At 36.7% G+C, this 12605-nt stretch overlaps 1 protein-coding gene across 1 annotated transcript; it reads left to right on the top strand.

Annotated features, from left to right (window-relative positions):
- Positions 1–4413: 4413 nt before the first annotated feature.
- LOC132635863 (ELF3-like protein 2) lies at positions 4414–10942 on the top strand. Its single transcript, XM_060352446.1, has 5 exons — positions 4414–5131; positions 6275–6647; positions 6767–7079; positions 9415–9466; positions 9605–10942. Exons 1-5 carry the CDS (start codon positions 4946–4948, stop codon positions 10616–10618), a joined length of 1938 nt encoding a protein of 645 aa, XP_060208429.1. The 5' UTR covers positions 4414–4945; the 3' UTR covers positions 10619–10942.
- The last annotated feature ends 1663 nt before the right edge of the window (positions 10943–12605 follow it).

Genomic DNA, 12605 nt, shown 5'->3' with positions numbered 1-12605 from the left:
AGATGGAATACATCTGATTTTTTATTTTTTTTAAACATCATCGGACAACTGTCCTAGAAATAAAACAAATGAAGACTAGACATTTATTTTCTTCTTCTTAAGTGGCTCATTACCATACGAACGCCGGTTATGACCAAGACGTCCACATGTACTACAAGCATTCCTACGTTTACCAATCATCAGCTCTATTAATGGCTTATCCCTTTTCTTTTTTGGCCTACCAGGAGGTCGCTTGTATCTCGGTGGCAGAACAACCTCCTCCAATATGTGTGTTGGAACATTCCACTCACTCTCGTCGGGAAGTGGATCAATCGGCACATCATACGTATTCACCATTGTATTTGGCTTGAATAATTCTGAGCAATATGCATCAGCCGTTAGATTTTTACTCTTTAATACAGCCCAGGCATGTGAACATGGTATTTCGTCCATTTGAAACATCCTGCAACTGCAAGTTTTCCTCTTCAAATCAATTATGAAACGCCGCGGTCCATCATTAACCGTATAAACATATTCAGTTGATGCTTCAACCCAAGAAACATGCACATTCAACAACAAAAATACATTGCATGTCAGTTTTCATAAACTTAAAAGAAAACTTAAGACAGTTAGCTAAATACAACAAAATATAGAAAAATACAGAGAAGTATACCCTGAGATATAAACAAACCAGTTTTATCATCAAGAAAAAACTTACCCTCATGCGTAACGATTTATACTCGTTCATTGAGAGCATTTCTTGGTATCATCTCGAAAGTGTTGAGAATGTGTATGTACCATTTTTCCTATTTGTGCAATTCCATCTCCCAAACATCCTCCTAACTTCTTCAAGGAAATCAAATACAGGCAACTCTCTTGCCGCTACTAGTTTTCCATTAATACATTCCGCTATATTCGAAGTCATCGTCCAACCTCTGTTAACAAGTGAATATAGTCTAGACCATTTCTCCCTTCCAGCATCATCCAAATATTCCTTTACTCGTATATCAACATTCTCAATCTTTTTCATCAGTTTATCGAACTCATCCTGTGTGTATGCTTTGGCAAGTGAATAAAACACAGGACTCAATACTTCATCATTCGACTTGTATTTCTTAGTCACATTTTTTCACAAATGCCATATGCAGACCAAATGAGGAACAGTAGGGTACACCCGATACACCGCTTTGATTATGCTTCGTGTCTGTCGGATACAACACACATGTTATCCCTAATACCATAAGCTTGCTTGAACTGCTCAAAGAACCAAGTCTAAGACTTATCATTTTCCGAATCTATCAAACCATATGCCAGTGGTAGAATATTACCTGTATATACATTTGCATTGTAAAAAGTTAATCCATAAACTGTGTTATTTTATCAGTCTATATTTTAAGTCTAGATAAGAGTAATGTAATCTATATTTCACAGTATATTTCGGTATATACAATGTATTTTCAGTTTATATTATTGAAATTAAACGCACAGGAATACACATACCTGCACCATCCAAAGTACTTGCTGATACAAATGTACCATTATACGTGCTTTTAAGGTGTGCACCATCTACTACCACTATTGGTATACAACACTCGAATCCCTTTATGAATGCTTTGAGTGCAACAAAGAAATACAGAAACTCATTGTCACACGATTTATGCATTTTAACATATGATCCAGGATATGTTTTATCTAGGATATACATATATGCCGGCAATTTATTGTATGAAGCAGCAGGATCCCCCCTCAAATCATTCATAGCTTTTTCTCTAGCTCTCCAGGCCAGCATGTAAGAAACATCTACGCCGAATTCATTTTTTACGTCGTCCATTATATCCCCAGGGCTGACTTTCCTCTTATGGTTCGCTATTTTCGGCTTAACAACCGATTCCCCAATAAACCAACTTGTTGTTTGCCTCTGTGAATATACCTTGTCCTTCAAAGGGCATGTATGTTCGTCATGGAAATACCTAACTCTGAACAGTTCAGATTTTTCAACACTTGACGCTCGTAATTTCCATTCACATTCAGGCGACATACATACAACTGTATAGCTAAAAAAAAACATATATCATTATGAAGTCATTCTCAGTAACGAGCAGTTTGTAATGCATTTATTATCTCCCGCAGAGTTAGAATATGGAAAGCACATACCTTATAGCATTTGATCTCTCAGTTTTGAAGTTGAATCGTTCTCGAATAGCATAATTCGCCTTTACCAGTTTCAATTTATCCTTATCCTTGTAAATTTGATCTACAAAAATTTCCTTCTGTTCTGTGTTGGAAATAATCAATTTGTTGTCCTCATCTAAAAATACAACAGCCTTTCCACAATTTGACAGATCAAATTCATTCGAATCATACGCAGCCATATACTCCAAATTATCATCGTATCCAAGTTGAAGCACATCGTCTCTAAAAACACACTCACCAGTTGCAATCTCCTCAATATCATTATCTGTAATACTAACACACAATGGATACATCCCCAAAACACTTTTTTCCCTCTTAAGCTCAACATACACCCTAACTCCCATATCGTTGTGTATTTCCATTGATTGAGTATCCCCCTCAACAACATATTTTATTGAGATTTTGTTTCTGCAACTATCCAGACCAAGTTGAGTTGAAATCGTAGCAACCAGTTCATCGTATTTGCAATAATCACCGAATACAACTGCATCTATTTTGTAGTTAACGTAACAATTTTGATCGTTCCAAAAAACAGAATGTCGGATCAAAGCGGTTATGGTGGCCATTTATATCATTACAAATACAACGATACTAGAACAACATATCTCCAATCAGATTGTTGAAAAAAATAATGAACGAAAGGGATTTTGCTGTATTATCGCAAACCTGATTGTTGAAAAAAAACAAAAAAAGAAAGGAACTATTGTTGTATTATCGCAAAGCAGATTGTTGAAAAAAAGAAAGAAAGGAACTTTAGCTATTTTTCTTTCTTTTTTTTGGGAAAGATAAGATGCTGATTTTGTTTTTTGAATTCAAAAAGTATTTGAATGGAGTTAATTTGATTGACAGACGTTAGCTGTAATGGAACCTCATGAGGTTTGCGTGAATCATGGAACCATAAATACAAATTAACATTTAATTTGGAAAAGATTCTTATTGCCATAAATATAGCCGTTTTTTACTCAACAGCCGTTCTATATATCAGTGTATTTCACTATATTTCAGCCAGCCGAGAATCTTCTGAAATATATCAAAAACCAGCTACGAAAAGTAAATATTCAACTTATAGCTATAACTTGTTAGAGTCTATTAAAAGGTAGCAATTTGTGTAAGTTTTACAAAATAATAACCGTCACAATGATAAGATGCAAAAGTTAACGAGCTGAGCTTTAGAGACTTTCAAGTGTAGGAGTTGCACCAAGTATCTGCTTTGAACATCTTTATTTAAAGCGTAATTAAAATTTTAAAGTATTTAAACGCTAGCCTGAAGAGGTGAACTTCAAGACAAACTGATGTTGCTTCATCTTCATCTTCAGCTTGAAGCATTGTTATTGCTTCTTCTTTAACGAGGTGTGTTAAGAGAGTCTCAAAGAGTGACAATCAATAGCAATAGTCCTACAGCAGCAAGGAGAGGTAGTTCTAAATATAACTACACACACATATACTGTAAATACATGATTTAGTATCACGTAGTCGACCGAATCTTAGGAGAGGTAAAACAAATCATAATACTCTTAATTAACAGTTATGACATGTATCAACATGAAACAATATGTAACTAAATATAATCAGAAAATCAATAACTTTTTGCTACAAATTTTTCTCACATTGTTTTAATTTCTTCGATTTAAATTTCCGATATTTGGGTTCACAAGTTATGAGTGACTAGTTCCCAACTTCAGACCTTTTGACAATAGTTTCAAATATAAGAATTTGAAGTTGGACTGCCAAACCTAACTTCAAATGTAAATGTCTGAAGTTTGAACTGTACACACAATATGTCATATCAAACATTTTGATCTGAATTGGGTTTGGTAGTTTCCAACTTCAGATCCGCATATATGAAGTCTTGAACTTTATACCCGTAATTTTCAACGTTAATCTCGCAAGTCCGAAATTGATTCTGAAGTGTTTAAACTTAAATGAATTTATAAACTTCGGCTACTCTTTAAAATACGGGTCCTCAAGACGGCTATTTGTGCACTTTCTTAAGCCGAACTTTTGTTAGCCCAATAGACCAATTGTCACCAATCAGGCTTTTAAATGACCAACATCACAAACTCATCCACCGTAATGCTGTGATCATCAATGCAATTACTAGCCAATTCTTTATTGCAAAAGCAAAATATTATTTACGTGTCGAATTTGAACTTGAAAGAGACTAATGACTTGGTTATAAAAGATTTGGGACAAAAGTTGCAATAAAAAGTGAAAGAAAATTCTTATCTGTGTTCCAACCAGATATTATTTTAATCTAACAAATAATCACTTTAGGATCTCTCTATGGTCTATCCATAACAACTGGGTCCACCCTTAGGCACTTTTGTATCCTTTCACTTATAGCTCCTTTGATATTTCTTTGACCTTTTTAGAATCCCTAATTCTTGCCTTTTTGGCCCTTTTCTTCGAATCAATTCTTGTTTAATTTTGCTTGGCTGTTCTCTCTTCTTATCATTTCCAACTGCTACTTTTGTACTCTTCAAAGTACATGTTTTTTTCCCTTAGTGGGTGTTTCAAGAATCGCTTGTTTTTGAGTTAAAGAATCGATTTTTGGTTCTGGGTTGGTCGAATTTTGTGATTTTTTTGGTGGGTTTTGAAAATCTTGGTGAATTTCTCTGTTTTTTCCAAGTGGGTCAGTTTTTTTGCAGTCAAGAAACTGACTTTATGTTTTTTGATCTGTGAGATTCAGCTGTTTGATCTTTGAATTCTTGGGGTTGTGAATCATTTGAATTTGTTAAATTTGGAGTGTGGGATGAATCTGTAGGAAGAAAATATGAAGAGAAAAGGTGAAGAGAAAGTTATGGGGCCTATGTTTCCAAGGCTTCATGTTAATGATACAGAAAAAGGAGGTCCAAGAGCACCTCCAAGGAACAAAATGGCTTTGTATGAGCAGCTTAGCATACCTTCTCAGAGATTCAACAACTCTGGGGCAAAGTTGGGGCCACCTTCCTCAACTCAGGTACAATAAGTTCTCAGCATGCTTATTGTTGTTATGTGAACAAGATATGTGTTGCTTGGTTCCTTAAACTTTATAATAGAGTCAGGGTCTCTCTTTGATTTCCTGTATTTTGGTTTATTGTTCTAAGTGGTTTTTGGATGATAAATTACTCCCTGTGTTTCAGTTTGTTTGTCTTAGTTTGGCCAGGTACAGTGTTTAAGAAAGTAAAGAATTGTGGTTGCCATGTGGGGCGTTGGAATTAAAGAGTTGCCAAATTAGGAGAGAGACATTATTTTTTAAACAGACTAAAAAGGGAAGGAAAGCAAGAACGAACAAATTGAAACGGAGGGAGTATTTAGCATGCCTCTTGCGTTACAGTTGGTTTCTGTTTGCTGTTTGAATTATTAGATTATGTTTCAAGTATTAGAGATTACAGGGAAAGAAAATCTTGTAGCCTATTGCTTTAGTGTATATGGTAATGTATTAATTTTCACTTCACTTGGTTAAACTTCAGTGTATCGCTTGACATATCATGAAAGGATCAATTGTCTTTTCTTTATGAGTACAAGTGATTTCTTTTTTTGTATTATCTAGTGTTGATCATCATCTGGATGTGCCTGTTTTTTATTACCGTTTTGGGAAGTTCATTTCTGAGAGCACTATCCTTTTGTATGTTTTTGTGTAACAACCACAAAGTGCGAGAGAACCCTAAATACTTAGACTTAATGCATCAGAAAGATGTAATGGTAGCTGTGTCAATGTTATATTTTTCCTTCCCTTAGCATATTATTTTATTGTAGTTATGGTTCCTTTACCTTGTTGACCTGCTTTGATATTGCTTTATCTTGAGCGGAGGGTCCTCTCTACCTCCGAAGGTAGGGGTAAGGTCTGCCTACACTCTACCCTCCTCAGACCCCACTTGTGGGATTACACTGGGTAATTTGTTGTTGTTGTCGTCCTGTGGTCCGTGAAAATGTGGGTATGACATTTACGGTCACATATGATTGTGTTTCTTAAACTGTGTAGTGATGCTACTGCTGGGCTTTAGAGGTTTCTTGATGTTAAACCATCTCTTTTTGGGCTATATTCATTGACTGTGTAGTTCATCAATAGCTGTTAATTTAGTGGTTGAGTAAGCTGACTTGGCTCAACTACTTGTTGCAGGGGAGCGGGCACGACAGAGTTGTATATTTCCCTGTACAACACCCTCCATCCAGACATCTAACTGATAAACCACCTGGCCACAGTTCCGATCCCACTACTCTCTTGCAGCAATATGAATTGAAAAAGAGAACAGAAGAGGATGACTTTACTGTACCTGTCTTTGTTAACTCCAAGCTTGGTCAGGCCACTGGGAGTCATAATCTGGATATGGAAAAGCTCTCTCCCTTCGGTCCAGTCTTTTTAGGGCGTCCTAATAAAGAGTTGGAAGGAGTTACAGATCTAACTTTGAGACAACAGCGCAATAGCCAAAACGAGGAGAATCCCAATTCTCTTGCTAGTAGAGAGAAAACAACCTCAAACTCTGCATCCAAGGGTAAGCTATCCAGAAGGTCTTATAATACAAATTGATCCAACCTTTGCATTTCTCACGAATATATGAGTCTTCTAATGACTTTCACACATTACCTAAGACCAGTGTATTTCAATGACCAGAATGCAGAGTGGATCCTCAGGTTGGTTGTACCATCATACCTGAACCTATTAAGGGTATAGATGATGGCGATCCGTATCCCATGAAAGAATTTGCACCAGAAGAGCAGATAATTACTAATGATCTTATTAATGATACGGAAACCCACGAAGACAGGACATGCAAATCATTACAAACAGGATTTTTGGACCGAGGTGACGACTTATCTGATGCTTCTATAGTGGAATCTATATCTGGAACAGACATCTCTCCTGATGACGTTGTGGGAATAATTGGCTTAAAGCGTTTCTGGAAAGCCAGAAGAGCAATTGTCAAGTAAGTTCGTGTTTCCTTCATATTGACATTTAAATATCCTTATCACATCATGCAAAACATCCAAATGTGTACCATTCCTTTTGTCAGTTGGGTGGAGAAATTCTATTGACTAGCTTTTCTTTAGACCTGACTTTCATTTTCCTGATGGTTGTACTACCCAGTGCCACTCAGATCATGATTTATAGAGTGAGACAAAATGACCCCCCTTGTATGTATCCTCATGGTCTTTTCTTATGAATATAAGGTATGCTCTCTGATATATTTTCATATTCCATAGATAATATTGTGCATGTGCAGTTTTAAGGCATGTATTGAGTACAAAGGATGTTTGTTTACCGGGCACTTTTTCCTTGGTAGCCTTTGCTTAGTAGAATATCTCAGCTCCTGTTTTATTTTAATTATGACTTGTGCATCATTATCTCCAGAGTCCAGATGATCTTTTTGTGTGGTGGTTTATCTTGCCAATTGATGAATTTTGAGTGACATGTTTAGGTATGTAAATCTTTATAAAAAATGTTTAGGTATGTAAATGGTCATGAATGATAATTTTGAACTTTGTGAATTAATTGTTGATGAAGGAGGTGCAGGAGCAACAAATGAGAAGTACCATTTTATTAGGATTTCCCAAAAGGACGGCTTTTATTTCATTTTTTGTATATGTTTTTAGCATTTATGATTTAATGATTAAAAAATAATTTACCTTTGTTTCATGATTCCAATAGGCTAACTTGGAGTTCTGAGACTTCCATAAATTTTGCATTAGCATTTGTTATTCATCTCTTTGTTTGCCTGAGTTTGTTTTTATTAATCTTAACAATCTATTATCCAACAATATGGGGAAAAGGAGTTTGTCTTTGCTATCTAGATTTGACAGATTATTGCTATATTTAGACACGTTTGGATGGGATAATAGCCTTTAGAATACTAGTTTGGGTAACTTTTATATTCTCTTAGAGATGCCAGTGATATCCCATTGCTGGTGTACATAAATGCCAAATTAAGGTTGTCTGTGGTCTCACGCTTTTCATGTGTCGCGGCTGAACTAATTCTTGAAGGAAATGTATGGCATGGTTGTAGAAGTTGTATGGGTAGATCTCTTGATGCTCAGTCTGATGATTCCCACAAAGTGGGCATTGTGGTTTACAGCAGCCCTTGAAGGATTTCAGCCGTGGATGACCTTCATAGATAGCAACTGTGGGGACCATGTTAGACTGTATTTTGTGCAAGGTGAACTGGCACTAGATCATATTCACTGTCGATTTGATATATTCTGCTGGGAATTCTTTTTCCTCTTTGTCCTTGTTCTTGGGTTGTAAACCACTCTTGCTGGGAACATAACCAGCTTATGGCGGTGGCGGTGGTGGTGGTGTAAGAAGATGATAGCTCTGGCAATTAGCATATGTAATTAGGAATCAGGTATAAAGGGTAGTGGCTTTTTTTTTTTTTTTGGATTGTTAAAGGTAGTGGCTTTAAAGGAGAATATACAACAACAACACCACCAACAACATACCCAGTGTAAACCCACAAGTGGGGTGTGGGGAGGGTAGAGTGTACACAGACCTTACCCCTACTTTGGGAGGTAGAGAGGAGACTATATGTGCGGTATACTTTAAAGGAGACTATATGCGCTATATTTTTAAGTCTTGATCATCCACAAAGAAGTAGGAGGAATCTCTAACTCTTTCCACATATCTATTGTTTGTGCTTGTCTAACTTTATCATGGCTTTTGTCGCTTTCGTTAGTTTCATTCCAATTTTGCTTTGTACTGATTGTGCTTGTCTAACTATTTCTCGTCATGTTTTCTCTTAAGCCGAGAGTCTTTCGGAAACAGCCTCTCTATCTTATGAGATGGGGGTAAGGTCTGCGTACACTTTACCCTCCCTAGACCCCACACCGTGGGATTTCACTGGGTATGTTGTTGTTGGCGTAGGCTCCGCTAGATGGGGTTTTAAGCTTTGTGGTCATCAGTTCACGTGATATAATATTACACATTTTCCCGTATGAGTAACAAATTTAGTGGCATTTTGGTTTGAACTTAAGATAATAATAATACAGTAGAGGACTTGTGTAGAACTTTTCTTTTTGCATATGTATTGAAGAATGTCTCTTTTTGTAGAAAAAGATTTTACCATTTGGTGCCTATTGACTGTGTAGACACTCTATATATATTGCATTGCTCTGTCTCTTCAAAATGATTTTTAGCTTTCTTGTTTTATTGTATGTAGTAAATACTTTTGGCCTCATGCATCTGAAGAGACAATCTCTTTCCATTTATTATTTGCTCTTTTTTTTTTCTTTTTTTTTTCTGACGCTATCTCCGTTGTTCTGGTACAGCCAGCAAAGATTGTTTGCCATCCAAGTGTTCGAGTTGCATCGACTAATAAAGGTAAAGCAACTCCGGAGGCTGAATCACTTGCAGCAATCGGTTGTTTGCCGGGGGGCTGGGGGGGTGGAAAAGAAAATGTGATCTATATACTGGTTTTTGATGCGTTAGTACGCCGCTCATGCATTGTTATTTTAACAGGTCCAAAAGCTCATTGCCGGGTCACCAAATAGTATGCTTGAAGATTCTGCTTATCTAGACAAACCTTTAAAGAATTCGTCTGGCAAAAGACTTCCATTGGACTGTATTGTTAGAGAATCTCAAAGTGTTCCGAAGCGCAAGAATGATTCTGAGAAGCCTAACTTCAGGATGGAATACTCTGCTGAAAGCACTGTGGGAAAGCCATCTCTTTCTTCTGTGCAAAATGGTAGCCAGCTCTCTAGCCACAGACCATTTTCAGGAAATCCACTGCCAACACCTGTGACAAATGATTCTAACGCGGGTCCTTGGTGCTTCCAACAACCTCCGGGGCACCAGTGGTTGATCCCGGTGATGTCTCCTTCTGAAGGACTTGTATACAAGCCTTTCCCTGGACCTGGATTCACGAGTGGGCCTCCAGGATCGACTCCAACGATGGGGAACTTTTTTGCTTCATATGGAGTTCCTGCTCCTCATCTTCATCACTATCAAGGGATGGGAGTTCCTTTTACGCCTCCAACTGGTCATGGCTACTTTCCTCAGTATGGCATGCCGGTTTCGAATCCACCAATCTCATCATCTGCTGCTGAAGAATCAAACCAGTTTACCTTGCCAGGTTTGCAACGCCAGTTTTCTGGAGTGGTTGATAACTTTAATAACATTCAACATGAGGACTCGAGTAATGTTCCGAGTGAGAAGAATGGAACTATTCCCGATGTTGTAAGGTTTCAGGCCACAAAAGATAATGAGCTACATGCCAGCTCTGCAAGTAGTCCAAGTGAGAGACCTCATGGAACGGACACCGCAGAAGGAAGAAACATGCTCTCTCTTTTCCCCACATCTCCAGCTACTGACAACCCTGATAGTAGCCCCCAGGCTTGTGTGCCTGATCATCCAGCAAGAGTTATCAAGGTTGTACCTCACAATAAAAGGTCTGCCACAGAATCCGTTGCTCGGATATTTCAGTCTATACAACAAGAGAGAAAACAATATGACTCAGGTTTCACACATCTATAGGTAGCACCTTACTATGTTGTGAATATGACCATTTGGTCATCCAAACTTAGATGTAGTAGTTTCGGTCAATTTGTTGTAACCTTTCTGATAGTGTACGTTATAGCTGGAGTTTAATGTGGTTGCTTTGCCCACTATGTAGATAAGCATACCTACAAAATTGCATTGTATCTTAGACCGGTGATTGCTTAGTCCAGCTGTTGTATACTGTAGTCAATTTTGTTCCGTCAGTCGTCATTTTGAGTTGTAATTTATCCTTATGTTATTCTCTTACTTTCAAAAAACTATTTCAAGTCATCATTGGGTTGTAATTTACCCTTTTATTCATCTATCTTTTAGATTATTATATATTATTTTTGATATATTTTGTTAAAGTTAGCAGCTGATCTTCATTCATCTAGATTTATCCCAGCAGATGTTTGTGTGTTTGAAGGCACCTTGGAGGACGTAATGTACACTAATTGAACTTTGCCTACTCAACTCTTGGTGAATAGAGTTACTAGGTATTTGCACTAGTGCGAGGATACCTTGGGTAGTATAATTGAGATGTGTGCAAGCTGGTCTTGTCAGAATTTTATAAGGAGCCAGTTAGGTGATGGTTATTTTAGCCTTGATATTGTTTCGGATAGTTATAATTAGAATGTTGGGATGCAGCATTCAGAAGATTTGAGTGACAGTTTTGAGTTGTAATTTTGTGAATCAAGAAATGAACCGAAATTAGATGACCTGAGATATAATTTTATATTAATGCATGGTGTTATTTTGGAGAATTGATGTGGAGAGATATTTGAAGATGATGCTCAAGCTCCATCAAGTTCTACTTATTGCTCTTTTCAACATATTCTCCTACTTGTTCAATAAATTTTCTCACCCACTTCTAAAGTTTTGCACTCATGAGCATATCTAATCATAAAGATTTTTTAAAATATTACCCTGTTTTGGAAATCTCTTTTTGGTGAACTTTGAGCTTTGTAACACATATCAATATTTAGCGTAATTCCTAAATATTTTTGGGTAGAGCATATAAATGTAATGTAGCAACATGTTATTGTTACTTGTTGACTTAATACTTGTCAGTTGTCACGGACAAAGTATACACACTGAATATACATGTGAATGATGATACGAAACATCACATGTATTTCAAAGGTGAACATCTTCCTATGAATTAATGAGTGGATCTTGGTAACTATGTGAACGTTGTTATGTGAGTTCATTGAATATTAGGTGACTATTTTTAGCCTATTTGTCTTTTAATTTTTGGTAAATTTAACCTTTTTTTTTGCCCTTCATTTTGGAGGATTTATAGTGTTTTCACACTTTCCCTCCAGCGTTACATGAATCATGAACCTACCGGTCGTCGGTTTAATTTTTGGTAAATTTAACCTTTTTTTTTTTTGCCCTTTATTTTGGAGGATTTATAGTGTTTTCACACTTTCCTTCCAGCGTTACATGAATCATGAACCTACCGGTCGTCGGTGGAGGCGTTTTACCAACTGAGCAGCTGATAAAGAATGTGATGCATGTATAGATCCACATACTACCGCAAAACAGTATTGAAATCATGTGCCCTTGAAAGGATAAATTAGGTATGCCCGATGTGCTCACCATTATTAATTAAAAAGAAAAATAAAGAATAAATGAAATAAGATGTTTTTCTGATTATGAATAATTTTCCTAAATAACCGACGTCTACGTCTTTTTGTGAGGTTTCAAATGTACTGAAATTTTAAAGTCACATTTTGGAAAATCTAATATGATAGTACTCCTTTGCGCAACCAAGACTTGGTTGTATACGGGTAAAACATATAATTATAAAATTTGGAGTGAAAGCAAACTACAGAAAAGTCATAATAAAGTTTAAAGGCTAAATACATGGACGACCCCTAAAATTTACTTGTAAATTTCATGATCTGTTCCAGTTGAGCACATGAACACGTGATGAAGTATTCCTATTCATTCATATGTTGGAAAAGTTTCTGTGTTCACA

The sequence above is a fragment of the Lycium barbarum genome, chromosome 4, assembly GCF_019175385.1.
Source record: "Lycium barbarum isolate Lr01 chromosome 4, ASM1917538v2, whole genome shotgun sequence".
Taxonomy (NCBI): domain Eukaryota; kingdom Viridiplantae; phylum Streptophyta; class Magnoliopsida; order Solanales; family Solanaceae; genus Lycium; species Lycium barbarum.
Note: the sequence above shows the minus strand (reverse complement) of the source record. Positions and strands in the feature narration are given on the sequence as shown.

What these genes read in the sequence shown, in the direction of transcription:
- LOC132635863 (XM_060352446.1), top strand. Translation starts at nt 4,946, where the DNA reads ATGAAGAGAAAAGGTGAAGAGAAAGTTATGGGGCCTATGTTTCCAAGG. An exon ending in CTCAAACTCTGCATCCAAGG is followed by an intron (nt 6,648 to 6,766) that starts GTAAGCTATCCA and finishes TTCAATGACCAG; the next exon opens with AATGCAGAGTGGATCCTCAG. An exon ending in GCCAGAAGAGCAATTGTCAA is followed by an intron (nt 7,080 to 9,414) that starts GTAAGTTCGTGT and finishes GTTCTGGTACAG; the next exon opens with CCAGCAAAGATTGTTTGCCA.